This window comes from Dermacentor andersoni, chromosome 2 (assembly GCF_023375885.2).
Source record: "Dermacentor andersoni chromosome 2, qqDerAnde1_hic_scaffold, whole genome shotgun sequence".
NCBI classification, from domain to species: domain Eukaryota; kingdom Metazoa; phylum Arthropoda; class Arachnida; order Ixodida; family Ixodidae; genus Dermacentor; species Dermacentor andersoni.
This window is the reverse complement of record NC_092815.1, coordinates 86,218,146-86,241,856: the sequence shown is the minus strand read 5'-3', so window position 1 is coordinate 86,241,856 and position 23,711 is coordinate 86,218,146. Positions and strand designations below refer to the sequence as shown.

At 48.6% G+C, this 23,711-nt stretch overlaps 1 protein-coding gene and 1 long non-coding RNA gene across 16 annotated transcripts in view; one reads left to right on the top strand and one right to left on the bottom strand.

Annotated features, from left to right (window-relative positions):
• LOC129387625 (uncharacterized) overlaps positions 1-17,822 on the bottom strand; it is a 149,764-nt gene extending 131,942 nt beyond the window's left edge. The window contains exons 1-2 of the long non-coding RNA XR_008614803.2: positions 17,648-17,822; positions 10,458-10,556 (exon numbers count right to left, since the gene is read on the bottom strand). This is a non-coding gene — a long non-coding RNA (uncharacterized lncRNA). The remainder of the gene's footprint in view (positions 1-10,457; positions 10,557-17,647) is intronic.
• sei (potassium voltage-gated channel seizure) overlaps positions 1-23,711 on the top strand; it is a 343,569-nt gene that overhangs the window by 173,709 nt on the left and 146,149 nt on the right. For 14 of the 15 annotated variants that reach the window (XM_055076847.1, XM_055076849.1, XM_055076848.1 and 11 more), the window contains exons 4-5: positions 4,574-4,834; positions 11,603-11,826. In XM_055076847.1, coding sequence (XP_054932822.1) covers positions 4,574-4,834; positions 11,603-11,826 — 485 coding nt within the window. The remainder of the gene's footprint in view (positions 1-4,573; positions 4,835-11,602; positions 11,827-23,711) is intronic. The other variant, XM_055076850.1, reaches the window with a different exon arrangement.

Here is a 23,711-nt window from a genome sequence, read left to right as displayed (position 1 = left end):
ACAGTCCTTAGTCGTTCCACATGCTGAGCAAAGGTGGTAGAAAAAATCACGACATCGTCGAGATAAACCAGACAGGACTGCCACTTTAACCCGGAGAGCACAGTGTCCATAGTCCGCTGAAAGGTGGCAGGTGCGGAACAGAGGCCGAACGGAAGTACCTTGAATTCGTATAGTCCGTCTGGTGTCACGAATGCTGTCTTCTCACGATCCCGTTCGTCCACTTCTATTTGCCAGTATCCGCTTTTGAGGTCGAGAGAGGAAAAGAATTTCGCATCCCGTAGTCTATCGAGGGTGTCATCGATCCTCGGAAGTGGATAGACATCCCGCTTTGTGACGACGTTTAGCTTCCGATAATCAACGCAGAAGCGCAAGGTCTGATCCTTTTTCTTTACCAGCACTACAGGCGAAGCCCATGGGCTGGTCGATGGTTGAATTACGTCGTCTCGAAGCATTTCTTCGACTTGTTTGCTGATGACCTCTCTCTCCTTCGGTGACACTCGGTAGGGATGCTGGCAAATGGGCCTCACAGCTTCGTCGACAATAATGCGGTGTCTGGCGATGGATGTTCTCTGGACTTTCGATGTCGTTGAGAAACATGAGGCGAATTCTCGTACAAGGTTCTCTATTTGCTGCTTCTGGCTCGGTGATAGTGCTTCTTCGATGTGGACGGATGCGAGTATGGAGTCTACGTTGTCAGACTCCAGTAGTGCACCATCGGAAGAGCTCAAATCCGTAATTTGTTCATAATCGTTAAGGCGGGCAATGACGGTTCCCTTCGCAACATGCTGAACTTCATTTCCAAAATTAGTCAGGAAGACATTTGAACACCCGTCACGCAGCCGAACAAGGCCCCTTGCCATACAGATCCCTTTTTCGAGTAAGAGCCCAGTGTTACTGTCGGCTATTCCTTCATAGTCGCTGAATACGGTGCTTCTTACGGCGACAGCTATGCTGGATCTTGGGGGTATCGTGACGTCGTCGTCTATAATCTGAAGCGCATCGAATCGTTCTTCACTCTCGAACGTCGCGATGGCGTGCTTCGTTGAGAACGACACACAGGATTCCTGCAAGTTGATAACTGCACCGTTCGCCTGCAAAAAGTCCATTCCAATAATTACATCCCTTGAGCATTCTGATAGCACAATGAAACTGGCGACGTATGTAAAGCCGCGTATTCCGATTCTAGAAGTGCACCTGCCCACCGGGTTGATAAGGTGTCCACCGGCGGTTCGAATTTGCGGTCCTCTCCAAGGAGTCAGCACTTTTTTCAGTCTTCTGGCAAGTACTTTGCTCATAACGGAATGGTCTGCGCCTGTGTCTACTAAAGCAGTAATTTCGCAGCCGTCTATAAACACACATAAATCGGAAGCTACGTCACTCTTTTCGCAACTGCTCTCGCGTCCGTCGTTATATTTCAGAATCAGCGCTGGAGGCTCCGTTCGTGCGTCGACAGCGGCCTCACCTCCACAGGTCGCCGGCATTAGTTTTCCCGACGTGGGCTTTGGGGGCGTCGCCTTGGGGAGCTTGAGGATGGACGCGGGCTCGGTGATCGATACCTCAGCGGCACTGTTGACCGAGGTTGGTGTTGCTGTGAAGTCTGCGGGCTTTGGCGCGTTGACAAATACTCCTGGATCTCGAAAGGGCGTTCACCGTTTCTTGGGCAAGGAGCGTTTATGGAAAACCCCCGAAGTCCCGCTCTGCGGTATTCGCACATCCTGTAGAGATGACCAGCTTCGCCGCAGTGGTAGCACAGCGGGATTCTATCAGGAGTGCGCCATATGTCAGCTTTCCGGTATCTCGTCTCCGGCGGAGACGGCAAGAACCGAGGTTCAGGTACCTGCGCAGTTGCCGCGACGAAGGTACGTCCTGGAGATCCTCTGAGTACCTCGGCGTACGATACCGTCGGCCGTACCGGTGACGACGCTTGCGGCTGTGCTGGTGGGTGCTGTTCGCGGACGGCTTGTCTCACTTCTTCGCGAACCACTTCTGCTAACGAAGAGACCTCTGTGGGGCCGTTGTTCCGCTGTTGCCTCTGGAGCTCTTCTCGAACCACAGACCTTATGAGTTCTCGTAAGACCTCGACGCTGTTCCCGAACATTGCCGGCATCGCATCCACAGAGGCGATGTTCGTATCGCGGTTGTAGAGTCTCGCACGCTGTTGAAGAGTCCTTTCCATAGTTGTCGCCTCGGAGCGGAATTCGGCGACGGTGCGTGGAGGGCTGCGAACCAGACCAGCAAAAAGCTCCTGCTTCACGCCGCGCATCAGGTGCCGAAGCTTCTTGTCCTCGCTCATGCTCGGGTCGGCTCGGCGGAATAAGCGGGACATATCTTCGAGATACATTGCCACGCTTTCGTTGTTTCGCTGGCTTCTTGCTTGCAAAGCGGCTTCAGCTCTTTCCCGGCGGTCTGTGCTCGGATACGTGGCCAACAGCTCCCGTCGGAAGTCATCCCACGACCGGAGGACAGCTTCGTGGTTTTCAAACCACGTTCGCGCACAGTCTTGCAACGCGAAGTAAACGTTGCGGAGCTTCCGGTTTTCGTCCCATCCGTTGTAGTCAGCGACGCGCTCGAAGCCTTCCAACCAGTCCTCGGCGTCTTCGAAGGTGTCGCCGTGAAAAGGCTCGGGCGTTCGCGGCTGATCAACCACGATGCGGGTTGAGGCTGTCTGAGATGTCATTTCTGTATTGTCTGCTGCTGCTGTTATAGTCTGCTCCGGCAAAAGAGGAAACTCGGGCGGCTCACCACGTAGGCGACGGCTCGTGCGCTGGTGGACGGGCGTAAGCTCGTTGGGTCTGAGATGGCGTGGTTCCGGGCTGCTTTCTCCAACTCGAATTGGGCTGGAAATCATTACCCAGCACCTCCACCAGAAATGTAACGGACAGTTAAGGAAACCCAGATACAACTATTTATTGTGGGCGAACTTGTGCCCTGGGGTAAATGAAAAAACACTGCCGCGTTCTAAACGGGAGATCAGGAAGGCCTTCTTCTTCTCTCTCGAGCGTCGCTTCACCTCGTCTTCTTCTTGTAGACGCCGACAACGGCCACCTGCGATGCGAGTGCGTGCGGCGAAAACACGTGCCATTACTTCGTCCTTTTCCTTCAATACTCCGTTGTCGTCTTGAGGGGGCGCACGAACCTGCGCGCGTTGTTTAAATGTTTCTGCCTTGTATCAATATCTTTGTGCATGATGGTTAATTAGGACACCTTGTATATATTTATGACCTTTGCATGCAAGTGACGATGTTTCCATCCCTAATAAATGCCAAAAATGATTAGAAATGTTTCTTTCATGACTCGTTGACATTGCTTACTGTAAAGAGAATCAATACTGGGACACGTCATTCACGTGCATTTCGCACGGCGTTGATAAAAGACTCCGCCAGTGGGGTCACTGAAGTATACAGTTCCTTTTTTTTTTCATCGTGAAAAAAGCACGCAAAGCAATTTGAAGCGTGGTGAACATACAGCAACATATTCGTTCTCTAGGCATAGGCTATCCGCACTTTTAGGAATAATTTATTACTGGCTACCCCCATATTTTTCAGAAATATAATAAACTTTGTCCTGTATGTATATTTAAATATAATATGTATGCGCACTGTGTTTACAGTGGAAATTTAAAACAATGTCGAAGTGAGAAAATACGGATGAGGCAGCCCTCGCTAGGGCTTTAATGTGCTTGTCGTCCTGTTGTCAGGATTTGCAAAAATAAAGCGAAAGTGTGAATTAAAAACCATGCACGTCCGCGCCAACAATAATGTAGTAAGCTATTAGCCCTAATAATATTCCCAGCGAAAGGGTCGAGGAAAGTCAAAAGAAACCTTAAATGAGGTGGGTGACAAAGCTCTGGTAATGGCACTTTAGGTGTGTGTTAGAGTGGGGTAGAGGTGGGGGGAGGGGGGAGAGCATCGCCGAGGGGAAGGCTCTGCCCCCACCCCGGAGAACTCTGGAGGGGGCTAGGGCTCCGGAGCCCACCCGTAGTCGGTGCCTATGGCGGTTGTTATTACATTTCGCAATGAAGTGCGCTGTCGGGTTCTGTCTGCCGGCAAGCCTATTCTGCCTTCGCGGCGTTATAGGATTTCGCTGTTTCATCTTTGCTGGTGCATGTTGCTGTCACGGCGGTTTTAATGCGAATACTTCAGAGCGCTGAGCTTCCTTCTTCTTTTTTAACATTTGCCGCATCTTCTTTGTTTCTTTTTCTTGTACTTATAATAAAGAACCAAGCGACTCAGCGTCCACTTGTTCATTGAGTTCAACAAGTGACAGTGCATGGTCTGTGCAATTTGAGATTTCGTTCCATGACCCTGTGACATTTCCCACATTTCAACAGACGGTTCTAGAAGCAGCGTACCCAAAGTTTCCGGACTGTGTCTGCGTACTGTGCCGTGCGTACTCTGTCTAAACTGTGTCCAAAAGAGTTCGGCTTGTAAGCACAGCTGAAAATGGAGCTACATTCAGGGTTTGCGCTAAGCGTATACGCAAGTTCCTTGCTGTACCTGTTTCTAAACCTGACCCATGTTCAGCGGGCTCTCAAGTGAGTGTCTCGTCTTTGACCCGTACTCGACCGTCGCAGCCCGGGCAGCGGGTCGGAGCCGGTCCCTGCGACTGCGGATGCCGGGCAGCCGGAGGACGTCGTTCGCGCTCTCCAAGTCCACGGCCACTGAAGGGGACGATGCGGCGCCGGAGTCCATGCGTGCCCTGGTCGTGTCCTCCACGGACACGGCCGAGCAGCAGCCAACCACCACCGTGGTGACGCGGCCGACCAGAGCGGTCGCCGTGTTGGCGCCCTACGAACAGCGCGCCATGGACAAAGGGGCTCCGCTGCACCGCACCGGTACGCGGTTTACACGCATACCTATATTCATTCAACTATCGCTGGCACGGGCCATTGCAGTGCTCTAATCATCGCGGGTTCTTCAATGAACTATGCGCTTATCAGGATAAAGGTATTTGATAATGGTGTTGGTTTCTTGGGACGCTCGTGTTATCTTTTTGTGATCCTGTAGCCAGCGTTGCTTTAATGCGATAGGAAGTTTGTCCACTTGAACATATTGAGATCTATCTATCTATCTATCTATCTATCTATCTATCTATCTATCTATCTATCTATCTATCTATCTATCTATCTATATATCTATATATCTATCTATCTATCTATCTATCTATCTATCTATCTATCTATCTATCTATCTATCTATCTATCTATCTATCTATCTATCTAATCTTACGCCGACTTAGAGCCCCAAGTTGTCGACCACTTGGGTCACTACGTATGTGCTCGTGGTTATGATGCCGTTGTGGTCATTTAATAGACATCATCCCAGCTTCGTAATCTGACCTTCGTCATGGTGTCGTCGTCACCCAGTCGTCGTCATACAGTCATATTTCATTTGCTGTTTCACAGCCATCGTGATGCCGTCGTGGTCGTTCCATCTTCGTCACTGCCGCTTTGGGATCCGACTCTTCTCATGCCAGCGTCGTCATACAGGAATGGTAATACAGTCGTCGTCGTAGAATAGTCGTCATACAGTCGTCATCATTCATTGCCCTCATACAGTTGTCATGACATCGTCGTCATTCTGCCGTCATCATACAGTTGTCATGCTGTCGTCGTGGTGCCGTAGTAGTCGTTCCATCGTCGTCGTTCTAATTTCCTCCTCCCACTGTCGTCACGTCATCGTCCCCATGCCATTATCGTCACACAGTCGTCATACGATCGTCCTTATGCCGTCAGCGTCGTGCTTTCGTTTTTCTATCGTCATCACTTCAATAACGTTATTCCATTGTCGTTATGCCATCGTCGTCATGCCACCTTCGTCGTTCCATCGACGTGAATACTTCATCATTTTGTCCTAATAGCGGCGTCGTAATTCAATCGTGATTACACCGACGTTGTCATGCCATCGTCGTCGTTTCGCGTCGTCTTCATGCCGTCAGGGTCATCGTCACTCCTGCCTCATCCTTTGAATCTCGTCATCATGCCATCGTCGTAACACTATCATCGCCATATAGGGTTCGTGATACAGTCGTCATCACGCCATTGTCGTCATACCGTCGTATTCATGGATTCCTTGTTCTGCGGTAGTGCTACCGTCGCGGTCGGTCCATCGTCGTCACTGTAAATTCAGCATCCGACTCTCATCATGCCGTCGTCGTCGCACAGTCGTAATCGTACTATTGTCGTCACGCTGTCGTTTTACTATCATCATGACTTTAGTAAAGTCATCCCATTGTCGTCATGCCGCCGTCGTCGTACTGCCTTCGTCTATCGATCGAGGTCATTTTTTCTTCGTTATTCAGTCGTGATTATGCCGCCGCTTTCGTGTGTTCGTATTCACTGCGTCTCGCCGTCAGACAGGCGCGCTCGTTCATCGGTTGTTATACTGTAGTCGTCATGCTGTCGTGGTCGTCCCATCGTGCTGATTACAGCTGCGTCATGCGGTTATCGTCATACCTTCGTCGTCACGCCAATGTCGTCTAACACTCGTCGTCGTCCCGCTGCCATCGTTATGCTAACGTAATCATTTAGCAATCGTCATCTCACTGTCGTCATGCCGCAGTCGCCGCACCGCCTTTGTCGTTGCATTGACGTCATTCCATTGTCGTCACTGCGTCGGTGTCACGCAGTTTTCGTCATGCCACCATGCTCATGTCCGACCTTGCCAAGCGAGCGCCATAGCAAATAGAAACGATACCGAAGTATATTATATCGCATATAGCTGAAGCAATGGAAGTCTCAGAGTGACCACTGGAGATGCTAAATAAGCTTGGCTTGAGAAATGCAGTGTCGCTACATTGTCCGAAAGCTAATCGCGTTACCATCGACAGTCGTCGTGAGATGAGCTCTGCCACGCTTTTGAGAAATTCTTAAAAGCTGGGACTTCGCCTCACAGGGAAAGTAGAACTAGAGGCCCTCCTAGCAACTTCGGAATACATATGATCGACTAGCTAACAAACAAACAAACAAACAAACAAACAAACAAACAAACAAACAAACAAACAAATAAATAAATAAATAAATAAATAAATAAATAACCAACGTGGTTGCCACTGCCTCGTATAAGAGAACTTGTGGCAAATGCGCTTTCGAAATTTGATGTCCGAATGAAAACTACACGTTGCAAGGTTGTTATGCATGAAGCAAACAACGACTTTAGCTTGCAAGGATGAGGATTTACGGCTGCTTTGAAAGTCCTAAATGACTTTAGGTGTGGTTATTGCATTGTGCGGGGGTAATTGCGTTGTAGCGTATCATAATGTTGTCAATCCGAAGGTGTAATTTTAATTATCTCTTGCTACGCAGTCAATAAGCATATACCAACAGCGACGAAATTGTTTTATATAATAATTGACAGCGCTTTTGTTCACAAACACATACGTCTTGTTCAGCATCAGTAGTCCGGGATACTTCGAGCCGCGATATTGTAGCAAGCTTTCTGGGTAGCGCCGACTCCTGAATCCCAGTTTGCTTCGCTGTTCCCGCATGAGGTATGTTTTTCACTTAAAAAAAAAAAAAGGAAGACGCGTCTTTAGAATTCGTTAGTTGTGAAGGCGCAGTGGGACCACTCGTTTTCATGATTGCGACTTGCATCTTTGTAGGCATACTTCTAGTTGCGCATCCGCTAAAACAACCTCCCTAAAGCTCGCTTCGGTGGCGCATGCGTTAAGCAACACGCCCCCGTTCTTTAGCCCTTTCCTCCTCTCCCTAGCATCGGCGGTGTTTCGGAGTATTAAACGTTTCATGACGCTGCTGCGGCAGCCCGTAGACGATATACGTTTGCTTGCCCTGGGCGCTCGCTGTTTCTCGTCCGGTGAGCGCGCGACTATACTGTGACGCACTATTTACGCGAATGCACGTCGCAAGGCGCTTGATCCCGGGACAGGGCGCGGCGGCGCTGGCCGTGGCCCAAATAATTGAACGACGTTCTTTCTCTGGAGTTTCGAACGAGGTACACCAGGAGGAAATATGGCGCTAGCGTCTGGGCATGTCGTCAGTGCGACGTTTCATCCAGCACGGGGATGACGGGTGGTGCATAATTTTTTGTGCGGGCAACCATACTTGGAGTGACGATCATTGCGGGAAAGCCAGCTTGGCACTTTTCTAAAGGGCAGGTTGATGAGAAGGATTACGATGTGGTTGAAAATGAAGCACGACTTCCGCAGTCTCGCACTGTGTTGAAGCGTCGCCCCAATTAGTGTCTTACTAACTCAACTGAATGGTGGGGTTTTACGTGCCAAAAACCATGATTTTATTATGAGGCACACCGTAGGGGGGTACTCAGGAATAATTTTGGCCGCCATGGGTCTTTGACGTGCCGCAAATGCATGGGACACAGGTGTTCTTGCATTTCGGCCCCATGTACATGTAGCCGCCGCCGCCGGGATTTGATCCCGCAACCTCGTGCTTAGCAGCGCAACGCCATAGCCACTAAGCTACCATGGATGGTGAGAGTCTCTAAAGGAAGCGCAAACCCACGTTGCTTAGGAACATGAGTATTGGGCTGCAACGGCAGTCCGCATGAACTGACATTGCAATGAACAAGCCAACTATGTAGGACTTTAAGGTAAACCTCCTCCCGCACTTACAAGGTACCAAACAGCTGGTTTCCGACTCCTCAGAGTAACTCCAATCAGTCAGTCAAGAACTTTATTGAGGTCCTGAGGAGTTTTAAGCCGTTGGAGATCCCACGCGGGGAGCTCCTCGGGCCGAAACCGTAGGCGACGCCCAAGTCGAGACGGGAACGTGGTGACGCTCCGCCAGTTCTTGGGCCCCCTGGATGGCCTTGAGTTGAAGTTTGACGTCCGGGATTTGAGGGCTTTTTCCCATTCGGGCTCACTGGAGAGAGGGCCCTTTGGCAACGCGGTACATTGCCATAGCATGTGCGAGAGTGAGCAATAATGTTCTGGGCAGTCTGGGCAATTTGCCGGGATGTCTGAGTTGGTCCATTTGTAGTATTCGAAATGCGGCCGCCTGCGCGCGTTCGAGTTTGGTGTGCGGGAGCGGTTATTTGATTCTGCCTTTTCGATAGTAGGAGGTGATCTCTTGGTAAGTGAGTAGCGCGGGTCATTAAACTGAATGTCCAGCCCCTCGGAGGCCTTGGGACCGTCGCGGCGGGCAACTTCTCGCGCATGGTCGTGGGCCGTATAATTGAGGTTTGGTTTTTGCGGGTGAATGTCTTTCCCCATGTGAGCGGGAAATCAGGAGAGACGTAGTTTGCTCTCTTTTGAGCTCGCTAGTAGTATACGCGCTACTTCTTTAGATACGTTGCCGCTTTCGTAAGCCCGAATTGCAACACGCGAGTCCGTGAGCATATGGGTAAATGTTGGGTCTGCCATGGCGATGGCTAGGGCTATCTGTTCTGCTTTATCGCTGGTGGTCGTTTTAACCGATGCGGATGAGCGTAACGTTCCGTTGCCGTCCACGACTGCTATCGCGAAAGTAGAAAAAAATTAAATTAAATTATGGGATTTTACGTGCCAAAACCAATTTCTGATTATGAGGCACGCCGTAGTGGAGGACTCCGGAAATTTTGACCACCTGGGGTTCTTTAACGTGCACCTAAATCTAAGTACACGGGTGTTTTCGCATTTCGCCCCCATCGTAATGCGGCCGCCGTGGCGGGGATTCGATCCCGCGACCTCGTGCTCAGCAGCCCAACACCATAGCCACTGAGCAACCACGGCGGGTTCGCGAAAGTGGATGTGTTGCCTTACTGGGCCACGTCCACAAATGCGGTGTCTTCACGATCCGCGTCGGTGCGGTCGAGAATCGCGCGGGCGCCGGCCCGGCGCGATACCCACGTTGTGTTGTGGGTGGACGTTTCTAGGAAATGGTGAGACCTTGTAGTTGTCTCTAATTTCACTCGGTAGGGTAACGGCGTGCTCGAGATAGGGAGATGGGGAGACATTAGCTTCGTTTAGGATTAGTCTACCGGCTTTGGACGAGGATTGGCGGAGTATTTGCGCCATAGTCTGAGCCTCGATCTCTTCGTCGATGTTGTTGTGCATGCCTAGCTGGTCAACCTTTGCTGCACTTTCTCTTTGTGGAATGCCCAAGACCTGTTTGATACTCTTGCGCATGGGTGTGTTTAGTTTTGTCTTTTCTATTTTCGTCCAGTTGTGGGCAGAGACGACGTAATTAATGTGGCTCATTAGGAACGCGTGGTATACTCGCAGAAGGTTATCTTCGCAGAGACCCTTCTTGCGCCCCGAGAGTCTGTGGATGAGTCTGAGCATGTTTTCGGTTTTGGCGGTTAAGCGTTTGATCGTGTGTCCATGGTATTCGGTGGCTTTGATTAGGAGCCCAAGAATGCGCATGTGGTTGACTCGCGGAATCTGTTGTCCGTATCTTGTGTGTAGTGCGATCGGAAGTTCGGCTAGAGGAGTTAGGTAGCGTACTCCTTGGCAAGACTTGCGAAATAGTAAGAGTTCCGATTTCTTGGAGGATAGTTTCATACCTTTGTCTAGTAGGTACTCTTCCGTGGCATCCAGGGCAGGCTGTAATGCCTGCTCCATGTCTACCAGGGAGCCTCCCGGGCTCTAGATGGTGATGTCATCTGCATATAGAGCGCAGTTTACGTTCGGGATGCCTCGTAGTTTGTCTACGAGTCCCTTCATCACTACGCTATTTTTTTCCGATTTCATGCGAACACCGCTTGAGTGAGTGTTGAGTGCATCTGGCAGTGGCTATACTGACCTGTGCACCTGTGCGTAAAATAGCGCCAGAAGTCTCGCTTTGCTTAGAATGATGCACGGCCTCGGCTCGTTCAAGACTGAAGCCTTCAGCTCTTTCCATTTTTTAAAGTGAAGCTTTCTTTGCGAGCCTTCCCGGATTTTGCTGAGCGTGGCTGCTGCTGTTTTGCCTAATCATGTGGGCGAAAGCACGTGCGCTCACGCCGGTTTCCGATAGGCCAAATACTAGAATAGATTAAAGGGTGAGTAATAGTCAACCTTACCACTGCCCTGCCCGCTGTGCTTCTATCTGCGTATACGTCTCCTCACCATTTTTTTGCCGACAAGCAAGAAACATCGACTTCGTCCTCGTTATACCACTGCGCTGACGTTTCACGGTTTCAATGCGCACGAACTGTTGCTTCCTATTCGGCATAGCTTGTGAACAGTGCAGTGCATAAACGTAAACATCGCATGACATTACGCCTTGCATAGGATGGCAATAAAGACTCTAGTACGCATCGAGTTGCCTGTTGAACACTCCCTCCTTTCGCCCCTTCACCCCTTCACCCTCCGATTTTAATGAGTGTAGTTGTGGTGCCCATAGCCAACAGCAAGTAGCATAGTGCTGCTGGCTACTGCTTGCACTTTGACAAAAAGAAAAAAAGAATCTTCCTTCTGGCGCATTTCACGACAATGATGCTCTCTTTTCCCTCCCCGAATCTTTTCCCTCACCGAAACGTCCCCGCTTTTCCCACTTCCTTCGTCTCTCTCAGTAAAGCAGGCGAGGAACTCGCGAGAGGTACGAAGGGGGGTGATAGCTGAAATTGGGCAGGATCGACGCCTACTGCAGCGTAGACTTGTGAGCGCTGTATCATGCTGACCGTAGAGGGTGTTATATTCGCTTTCCACGCATGCTCTACGTGTGCAGCCAACAGCGTGGGCAGCCGGGCGCTTCCGAACGCGTCGTCCGAGTCGGACCTGGGCCGCTTTGCGACTCTTACGGGCCAGACGCGGGCCAAGTCCCCGTCCCTCAGTCAGGTGACGGTAGACCCCCGCAAGGACAACTCGCACTCGTCCACCGCCTCCAAGCTGGTCCTTAAGGAGGTCCAGTCGCACAGCTTCAAGCAGCACGTCGGAGAGAAGGTGGCCCAGGTGAGAATTGACCGTTCTCATACTGCCGCCCAGTTCGCGGGAAGATTTGAAGGCGCGATGACGTATCGAGCAGGAACGGCATTTAAGCTTAATTGGCCTAAATCCACGCGCAAGATTTGGAGAAAAAAGCAGGAAGCGGCAGCTTCTGGCTGTTTGCTTCATTTGGAGTGGCTTTTTGTCTGGCTTTGCCCTCCTGAGAAACGTTTTGCGTCACTGTACCTTTCCGACGGTAACGGCCTGCGGTTTTGTTTGTAAGTTTTAATTTTTGCTTCACTGAACTTGCCAATTCATCAAGGTTGCTGCTTTTGCCAAACTTGCGTATCGTGGATGGCGCTTTTATGTCAAGTGCAGATCTTTGTGCAGTGTTATCTTTTTAACGAAGTGATTGTAATGAGACGCTAGCGTTTGTCAGAGGCGCCGGCTACCCCCCTGCTCAGACGCTTTGGAAGAAAAAACAACGCAACAAAAGACACAACGAATATTACAATCATAGAGTCCTAATCAAATCAGTTGAGTAAGAATTTACTTGAACACCTCATAAGTTGTATAACAACAATAACAACCACGAAACTTAAATAAAATCATGACCCAAAGAAATGTGTTTGGACGTGATTACGGAACATGCAGGTCGTAAACAAAAAACAAAAGAAAAAAAAAGAAGAAAAGGAAAGCGACTTACGGCGTAGCAGTGTAAGCGCTCGGTTTATGAAAAGAGTCACTTACCATGCTGTCTTTTCGTTTACGTAATACGTTTTGTAAGTAGCACTTCTCGTAGGAAGCTACATAGCAAGCTATGTTTCGTAGCGTCAATGAAACACGATAACGTCCTGCCGATATATGTACATATACCTTTTTGTTGTTCTGGGAAAGCCGAGAAAGGAGAGGCCATTTAATTGGCAGCATGACCTCCATCTCGCCGAGGAAATGGATATGAAGCAATTAGGAGCGATGATAATCGCGCTGGAACAAAAGCTCAGGTTGCAGAACGGCGCAGGATCTTATATTTCAATTTCGTCGCGGTGTACTGCAGCTAGAAACAAGCGCATTTACCCTTGAGCGAGGTCGAAACAGGCTGACAGGCCATAAGATAGTCAGATTGAACCAGCACACCCACTTTCATAATATCAGCGAATTCTATCGTTGGTCGGAAGCGCTCCGCGGGGTCGAACCGATGGCGCTTGGTCGCGAGCGTGCTTTCATTTATCATTTTACGTTTGAGTTCGTGACTGTGTTGTGACTGCAGAAATTTTAGAACCACTTCTTTGTCATTATTAGACGTTCGGTTAAGACGAGGTTATAGTGGAGTCCTTGAGGTTTATAATACCCTTGGAATATTGTAATCGACACCGTACTTTTTAAATTTTTTTTTTGTGTGTAGGTGCGTGAAATTGCTTTTGAAACGCGAAATTGCCCCCAAATTACGGCGGTTTTGATAGACTCCCCTGCATAAAACGTCGTACTTTATTTTGGAACAGGTTTTCGGCCACAGGAGACATGGCGTCGCTCGTTTGTGGTGTCGGGCTTTCTTTTCCTTCGGACATTTTCTTTTTTCTTTCTAACATAATTAGGTGATGACTTCTATGATAAGCTATGCGTGATAACAGTACTTTCCCATAGAAGACGCGCTTGTTTCCACTAATTGCAGCTAGAGGAAGCTAGTTGATGTCCCTTAATATCCGTAATTCCTTGTCATTGGTATATAAAGTCGAGTTTGTACTCTTATATTAAGCCGAGTAGTTTGTCCTTGCACATTCATGGTGAACTGATTTCATACAGATTATAGCCAAAGGCCCCATTCATAAGTAAAATGGAGGCGGGGGGGGGGGGGGGGGGGGGGGTAGTGATGAGCTTATCGTGGGTTAATGAAATTGCCCGTGGCACGTAAATAAATTCAACCTTCGCAACCTTTTCCCGACGAAATACCGTTCGAGTATGACAAGCTTCAAACCTACAGTGTAAAATGTCTCTCGTAAGCTCATCAGTCCGATAGTTTACGATAGCGTTGTAATTTGTTGACAAAGTCGTTGCGATGTTTCCGCGTAACGATAGTATAACCACGTTGTTATCTAGGAGTAGCTCATTGTACCATAACCCACAATAAACCAAATAAATTCTCCCGTAGTTCAAGGTGAGGGTAGGCTGTATATTTGAGAAATAGCTATGTGTATGACGATACACATTTAAATACGCCTTAACACATACGCTTTTTTTGTGAAATTAAAGTGCCGCAACTTTGCTCATCGATGCTTATAGGTAGGGGCGTGCGAATATTCGAAACTTTCGAACAATGAATCGAATATTCACTATTCATAAATAGTGGAAGTACGGTAAATTGTCACCCCCGTGGGCATATAGTATAGACACAAAACATGAGAATTTGTATAGTGCTGCAGGCTACGTCACTTAGGATAGCCACACCTTACAGACTGTACAGCGATCACTGGCACTCTCTGAGTGGTGCTTGCGTAGAGACTACTTTTTTGCTCCTAATGCTTCATTTGTGCTTTTAATAAACAACGCTTCATAACCTACCAGGTAATGACTGAAACGTGCTAAGAATACTGGAATTGAAACATCGTCTAATAATAATTGTGATGATGGCTGTTCATTATTCGAAAACTACTCGAAAAGTATTCGATAGTTCATTTGACCCGCTGTGGTTGCTTAATGACTGTGGTGCTGCTCTGCTAAGCACGAGGTCATGGGATCAAATCCCGGCCACAGCAACCGCTTTGGACGGGGCGAAATTACTTAGATTTGGGTGTACGTTAAAGAACCCCAAGTGGTCAAAATTAATCCGCATGCCCCTACTACTGCGTGTCTCATAATCATATCGTGATTTTGGCACGTAAAAACCTATAATAATTTTTTAATTGACATTCGAATCGATTCGATTCCCATCTGGCGCTGTTCAATTCGTATTTGATCCGGTTAAAGAATCACTATTCACAAACCCCTACTTATATGCGAATTTTCTCTTGGACGTAAACCTGCCAGGCGTGTGTTTAGAGAACTTATTCTTGACTGTCACGTTATGCCCATGCCTATCTTTTGACCAGTACGCTTACCATCGTGTCATCGATAAATCACGAATCCGGCATACCCCACACAAGTCTAATGCTACCTTCTACTAAACGCAGAAGAGCTGATTCTGATTATTTGCAGTAAATGAGCAGTAATTTGAGTATCCAACGTAATAATGCCCTTGCATAAAATTTTGCAGGACACTAAGGCCACTCGGCTCGCTAACAAATCAATTTCACTTTAAACAAATGTTGCGTGCGTAAATTTTTTCTTTCTTTCCTTCTTTACCCGGAGATTGCAGATCTCTCGTTAACCCAATGATAGACATTTTGTAATGTTAGAAACTACTCTATGAAACAAGCAAAACAATTTTTTTTTTTTTTTTTGGGGGGGGGGGGGGGCATTTTGGGAATGTTGATTTTACGAAGTTCAGAACTTTGCCGGATGTCTTGCGGTGCAATCTGTGGAGGCGTTCAATTATTGCAATTCCCCTATAGCCACGATTTTCGCTACTGGCTCGTCTTGCACGAAGTGATGAATAGTTCAATAGGCGTGCATACATGCACCTAGAGTTTACAGTTGGCCTTCAACTAAGTCTGTTGGGCTGCTGACCACGAGGTCGCGGGATCGAATCCCGGCCACGGCGGCCGCATTTCGATGGGGGCGAAATGCGAAAACACCCGTGTACTTAGATTTAGGTGCACGTTAACGAACCCCAGGTGGTCAAAATTTCCGGAGTCCTCCACTACGGCGTGCCTCATAATCAGAAAGTGGTTTTGGCACGTAAAACCCCATAATTTAATTTTTCCACTAAGTCACCGATATGCAATAATTGATTAGCTAGCTATCGAAACCACAAAACAAAGCGAATGATTAAATTAGCTTTGGAAGCGGTTTTACGGGTGGTCATATTTTGGCACATGCAGAACAGTTACAAAACTAGGGACCACCCTTTTAACCCGATCGTGGAAACAACTTTCCCGCCTTTATTTGAACTGATGGGTGTACTCTAGCGCTCTGCGTTAGTGATAGCAGCGCGCCTCTAACAGCCCTATATGTCAGCCTGCGCACGGTAATGCGTCACGTTTACGTCGCAGTAGACAGTTTTACATATTTTATATTATTCCAGCCCGTTTTACGACGTCACGCTATGGCAGACTTCGCTAGGCTCTGAACTTTGCAATGACGCAACCGTGAAACGAAGAAGGGCTCAGCTAGAACATTTATTACTGAGCGGTAGCGAAGCAATAAGTCGAAGAAGATAGTTATTGATGTGCGGCATTTAAGAAAAGTTGTAGTAAAGAAACAAAGAATGCTTGGATGTTCCTTAAATCTTATTCGCTCTCTTATAGCGCTTGCATATGTCACAAGAGCACGCAAGCTATACGAGTGCTTCGCGTCAACGTATTGTGCGGGCTGCTTCTTTATGTGCAGGCATCTGTAGATGTGCATATCACGTGACTAACCACATTTGCGCAATTCTTGTGCCATCCGCCCGGCTAAGCTTCCGCAGCCGCTCTACTAATTGCTTTGGGCTGCCCGTTAAGCTTCACATGCTTCAGAAAGATAATGTTCATATAGTATTTTGCTGGCTTGCGAAACGTCAGCTCGCGAGAAATGTTATCTTATGACCTGTCGCATCACAATTGGCAATTATTTTGCTAGCAGCTATACGTTGCTTGTCAGCATTAACGCTTATATAACAAAGAATATGTCGTGTCATCCTTAGCAGACGTTATCATTTTATGTCATCTTTGATCGGGCAGATAGGACAGCTGAACATGAACCTACAACTTCACTTCAAATGCATTATCACGTCCCATTAAAGCCTTCACAACAAAAGGAAGGAAAAAAATTCTCAAGGTTCTCGCTAAGCGTACAACAACGTAGATAAAGCGAGCCCATAAACACATTAGTGAGCGGTGTTTGTTCTTCTATTAGGAGTATAACTTCCATGTAAAGCTTTCGTCCTTGTTGTAGTTGAACTACGCAGCTGTGCTGCGCTAACGGAAAAATTTGTTGCACAATTTCGCATGTTAAACGCAGTATACTATTTCTGGCGCCTTGGTTTCAAGCACAACCACAACAATGCATTTCGCGGATTGCAATATTTATGGGCTTGCCCCTCTGGTCATGATACACCGCTCTGGCGACAGGCCTGACTAAGCAGTCCGGATGCAAATTGAAGAGAAGAGTGGGACGCTGCATAGAATATTATAAACCAAACTTTGTTTTAGGCTAAAGTTTATTGATTTATTCTTTTGTGTACAGAAAACGTCGCTGTGCATACTTCTAATACGTTAGGAGGTCACAAAAAGAAAACACTGTCTGGTATATATCCCCTTAATACTGGACACGTGTTAGTGAGTGTGTGAAAGAACCTTATTGGAGGTCCGGCGAGGACGTGTACTAGGACGTGGCTAGTCCCACGCCGGGACCGGCAGGTCTAGCCACCGGCGCGGTCGCAGGCCCGCCGGACAGCCAGGATTTGCTTATCGAGAGCAAGGCTACAAAGAAGCGAGTCCCACTGTTAGTAACACATGCAGCAGGCAATGGAATTAGAAACACATGAAAGTAAATACTGCTACCTAGAGATCGCATAGTCGTGCTTACGTGGCGATACTGCAATAAAATTAGTTACTGCAGGTTATTCTTATACTTGCCAAGGCGTTATATTTCAAGCAGGAAATATGCGCGCTTGCGCAGGTAATTCAGTTCAGCTTCATCCAAATAACTAAAATTAATAAGACAGGTCTGAAACTGCTGCATCATCTGCTTGTAAATACATGATACATACATGATCCCTCCAGTGGTCATGTTTGTCCTTAACTGTGATGTCCGGCTACCGCCGCAGCTTTGGCAACGCTGCACGCTAGTTGCAGAGCCTCAGAGTGCAGATGCTGTGCGGAGCTATAGTATATGCTCGCGGACGCTTGAAAGGCCGTCGAGCGCGCAAGCGAGCAGGTGCGCGTCTCGGCTGTGCAGGCCGGCCTGTCTTGTACGCCACTCGGTCGCTAAAGGGGGCGGTGCCGCGTGCGCGAGAGAACAATGCGGGACGCCAGTGCGACGACGCCATGCTGCGGCGCGCCGCTAGAAGCCAGCGAAAATCGCTCGCCGTAGCCTTGGCCGACGAGACGATCGTGGCCTGCGCGTCACCGCCGCGCCGCCAGCGTTCGCCTTATGACAGCACGGATTCGGTGAGCGGCTCATTGGCTGATCGGCTACGATTAGGACATTCACCCAGCACATGCACCCAGCGTGAACTGCATATGGAATTCCCACCTTCCAAAAGCGCTATGTTCAAAGCAGACGGAAGCGTTAACAGGTCCGTCTTCCAGTTAAGCAAGATAAAATATTGTGGGGGAGGGGGGATGACAAGGAAGAGATCAGCGGAAAGTATCAGTTTTCGGGGGTGGGGAGGTTGGGGGAGGGCACTCACTTGACCGGGGACGGATGGAGGGGAGGAGTCTCGGCAAGCTTCGTACAACACAGGAATGTCGGTGGGGGCACGTGCCCTATGTGACACCCGCTGGCTACGCCAATGGAAGAGACAGAGCCAATGCGTTAAAGGCATAGTTAACCTTACCCTGCATGCATAGGGATTTTAATGAGCGGAGAGTAGTTAAAGTAGAGATAGGGAGAATTTTAGACTGCAATAGACGTAGTAATACCTTATTAGTACAATCAGGCTAGGTTTCTGCCGCCGCCACGTTTCAAAGGGGATTCATCACCATCATCACGGAGCGCGTCAACGAATGTGACACGATGTTCGAAGCACCTGTAGCCATACCTCGACAGTATCATGTCGTGCTTACAACGCAACGCCGTGTGTTTCTCAGTTTCTCGCGAACCTTTTCGGAGTCGTAATTTTCATCGGATAGTCGTGTCAGAACATCCATTCGGCCATCCATGTCAGCGGAAGGAGTTAAGGGTACGTGAGCTGCAATTCGACAGAATTCACCGCAGAGCTGTATCACGAAGGACGTGACACGTTTCTTTTTTTGTATTATTTGTGATTTTCTTTCCCCGTACATAGTCAATATCGCATAGAAAACAAAAACAACGAGTATCTGTACTACGGCGTGTAATGCATTTAACGGTCACATTAGTGCGCAAAAATAATTTAGAAATAAAGAAAAGCAAGACAGAGCGCGGAACGGCAGCTGCATGCTGCTTTTCCCTGCTCCTTAGCTCCAACCGCAACGACCGACATAAAGATTATTTCGGCGTCGTTTTATTCCCTCGCGGAGCGTGCACGCCGGCTTCTCCGGCCTACACGAGTAGCCTCCGAGCTTCCGCAGGCCTACGTATTGGCGTTCGCTTTAAGGGAAAAACAATAGGAGCTAAGCGATGTGCAGACGGGCGCGTCCGGCACAGATGGCCTAGACAATCGAATTCCCCTTTCGGTTGTGGTGCGGCGTCGTCGTCGGAGGAGGAAACACGCCGTGTACGTGGCCCGGGGCTTTCACACGCGGCGCTCACTGACCTCTCTTGACACAGCGTCGGCGACGGCGGCAAGAGCGAAAAACAATAACGGAGGCTCCTTTCGGTGGCCGTGCGTGTCGTTTGCGGCGACAGCTCACCGCAGTTGTTTGTTGTGTAGCGGAGCCCGGCCGGGTCGGCATTAATTCCCCGCCCCCGGGCGCTAAGGGACAGTGGTCTTTCGGCGAGGTGGTTCCGGCGACCGAAGTACGCGGCGAAGGGGCGAAACGACCATTTTCCGAGTGGTCATTTGCAAAGTTGGCGATCCGTCACGAGTGGCCCCCGAACGAAAGGGCCGAGAAAAAGCGCGACTGGAACCCGCGTCCGTCACAGCTCTCTCGCTTTTTCTTCCTCGGCCCGCTTCTTCGAGCCCTTTTCTTGTCCGCTGGCTGCGCTCATTTCCGGCGGGCCCGCGCGGATATCGATTCGCTCGCGAGTGGGCACGCGGTTGGTGCACCAGTGCCGAGAGAGAGTGCGAGAGTTTAAGAAAGAGGAGTCGAGCGACTGTGAAAGGGGAGTGTATAACGCCCTTCTTCTCACTGACCAAACGCCGCCGCCGCCGCCCTACGCGACGCCGTATCCATCGTCCTTAACGCTCCTCTGTTATTACCTTCTTTGCGCTCTCCTAACGTATATTTATTTTGCTTGAAGTTTGACCAGGTTTTGTTATTTTACTTCAATATTCTTCGCTTCCTTCGGACTTCTTTCTTCGCTCGTGTCATTTTTGGTTCTTGTTTTTTTTTTCTTCCATTTCTGTTTCTGAACCTTTGCGGGGTCCCACTTGGCGCGAGGCACGTAGAACTATGAGAGAGCCCCTCCCTACGATGAACAAAAGAAATGTGAAAGAGAACTGTAGGAAGAAGCATTTCCTTCCCACGCCTAATCTGTCTGTTGGTAGGAAAATTGCCGCCGCCCCACGAGAAAAGATTCAGGCCTCGTTAAAGAGAACTGGCAGGGAGGCGCTTCGCCGCTTATACGTCAGTATCTTACGAGAAACCTGCTCCGGCGAACGGCTGCTGGTCCTCCGCGACCATACGAGAGAAGATTAAGAGCAACCGCAACAGTGGAACGAGGAGCGAATTTGCTTAAGCCGGACGAGCGAGCGTAATATACGGTGTCTCCTTATCGCCCCAAGAACGCACGCCGCACACGCGCACGCACACGCACACGCACGCGCGCGCGCGCGCGCACACACACACACACACACACACACACACACACACACACACACACGCACAGATAGACAGACAGATAGATAGATAGATAGATAGATAGATAGATAGATAGATAGATAGATAGATAGATAGATAGATAGATAGATAGATAGATAGATAGATAGATAGATAGATAGATAGATAGATAGATAGATAGATAGATAGATAGATAGATAGATAGATAGATAGATAGATAGCCTGTTGCTGATGTGACTTGGGCGACGATCATGCCACCACGCTTACGGAACTTTCGCGCAGGCGGTGAGCTATATCGTTGCTTTTTGTTCCGTTATATTTGTATGATTAAGAAATACACGTGTGTAGTAGGACTATTGCAAAATTCAAAAAAGAAAATTAAACGGAATCTAAGAAGCGCAACCATTGGCGTGACGGAAGATCACGGGCGTGACGTTACGCGATAAGAATACAAACGCGGCTAGACGATCCATAGTCTGGATGGTATCAGGGTGGAAGAAACGATGTCGGATAGGTAATGTGACGCTTAAACGGACTCCTGCAATGCTCGTAAGCCAATAAATGTAACAGGACGAGTGTCATGAGCAGGCAAATGCAGTCGAGGGAGGCAGTGAAATTGAGCTTGCGATGGGAGCAATAGGCAGACCGAGGGCATATTATGAGTTCCGATCGCGCAGGAAAAGGGCTGTCAAAAATATCTGGGAGAGACATTTGTCCTGCAGTGGGCTAAATACACCGTTGAATTGGACTATGGTGATGATGATGATTACGATGATACTTATAATGATGATGATACCAACGCCGACTGCGACGTCAGTGGTGACGAAAAAAAATTATGCTGATTAAGGAGTTACCGTCGTGCCAGGGTAACAATGACGCTACAATTTACCGTCGCATCGTTCACTCGTTTTCGCGTTCAATTACAAGAAGCAATATCGTTCGGTTTTCGCTCGCATTGTGCTACGAGAATGGGATTCGTTTACTGTGGCGCGAAAAGAAAATATAATCAGAGAAAGTAAACAGAGATATGCGTTCGCAAAAGCTCCCCGCGGCCATTAAGCCAAACGACTTCTTTGTGTACCGATCGGAGCACTGAACTGTTTATAATCGAGCCGCGGGAAGCGACAACGGACACCGTTTCCGTTTGTATCTCTGACAAATTGGATTGCTTACCTTAAACGGTAATCGGGCGTCAAGTTCTGCAGGCACCGCTCCGAGTTAAACACGGGCAGCCTGCTACGAGCTAAATAGTGTCCCAGTTTATATCGTTTCTTCTTTCGTTTTTCTTTCGTTAGTTAAGTGAATGATCGTGTCAGTGGCGTTTAGGATCTCACGAAGCACACGTAAAGTATTGTGAGAAGTGGAAACTTTAGTTTTGAGGTCCTAAAGTAGTGTACACGATTCACTGAGTTTTGAGTTCTAAAGAATATTTGATCGAATCGCTCTGCGTTCGAACTGCTTTGCCAGAATTGTAAAAGAGAGAACTCCAACGACCTAATGTAACTGTTCCTTTGCAATGCAATTGACGCTAATGAAAGCCACCCTTTCATCTCCCGGCACACTCACATGCGCTTTTTTACTCATTTGCTTGATTCGTCAGTTGACGTTTCTTCAGCGCTTGAAAGAAGTGAGCCGACAGTTTTCTGGTTTCCCTCGCAGTTCCAGTGAAGCGCGAGGTCGCGCGGTAACCGTACAGACGGAGCCAGAGTCCTGGTGGGGGCAATGTTCAAACGCAGTTGTGTACTTATAATCGCGTACGTTTAAAAAAATCCCAAGCGGAGAAAGAAAACCAGCTCCCTCAACTACGGTGTCTCTCGTAATCCCTCTGCCGTTTGTGATGCAATCAATCAATCAATCAATCAATCAATCAATCAATCAATCAATCAATCAATCAATCAATCAATCAATCAATCAATCAATCAATCAATCAATCAATCAATCAATCAATCAATCAATCAATCAAAAATAGCCGGTGGCTGTCGTGCTCTGGCAGAGCGGGACTCGTGCCAGCCGGTGCTCCTGAACCGCACCGGTCCAGCTTAGGTCTGCAGACAGGACAGGTACTGGCTACAGACAGCCTTCGAGCCTCCACGTTCAGCGGCGTCAACGCTTACATGTCAACACTTACATGTACAGGCCAGCGGTATTTCCAGAGCCGACGATCAACGGCTCGCCGAGCCTGGCACTCGGGCGGGACATCGCCGGATTGACGAAGTACTGGGGCGGTACCCAGAGTGGCGTTCTTCGGCTGTCTTCTCCCGGAACGCTGCTTCCCGGCTGTCACGTCTTTCCACGCGCGCGCATCTCCGCATCTCCAAGATGGCATCTCCGCTCACTCCCTTCGCTTCTTCTTCCTTTTTTTCCGATATCTTATTGCCTGTCTTTGTTCTTATCATCTCTTTCTCTTCCTCTTTGTTCCCTCGCACATGTCACAGAGTGGGCATGTGCCACTAATGTCTAGGCTCTACATCTACATCTGCACATGTCGCCCTTGACATCCATGATATGTTGGTACGGTGCTCACTGAATAGAAGGGAAAGCTTTCTTTTATCTGAAGTCTTGATTTCCCCTCATCGTCATCGTCGTCGTAGCCGCCGTAATCATTGGTTCCACTCTCCGCTGCGAGGGCGAAGATGTCTCCCGGTTTTCTCCAGCTACCTCGGTCCGAGACGCACTTCACTTGACACCCATTCTGTTACGCTCTCACAGCCGATGGTTTCAGGCACTCCCATTACGCGCGAAATTGCTCTCTTTTATCTTAACCAGAATTAAGATATTCTGCTCTCATTTACTATCAAACGCGGACCGCCGCATTCCTATATTTATGACGTTTCGCCTATCGCTCCTTGTCAAACAGCGTTGCTATGCGCGACGCTTGTAATGTCCCTGCTCACCCGTGTTTCTGCTGCAGGCGAGCTGCATGTACGCAAACACAAAGCTCCCTGCGACGCGAGGTTCAACCTACGGCGTAGGGAAGACTAACGATGAAGATGAGGATGCTAATCTTGAAGGCAGTGGTAGCTACTCACTCGAGGAGACTGGCCATGAGTCGGGTGGATTTGATAGGGATGAGTATAACTTTTGTTGCATCATGATAAAGATACATGAAAAGGCAAGTCATTCTGAGTGAACAATAATAAATAATGGAAAAATGGAGCAAAGAAACAAATTAACAACAAAAGTAACAGT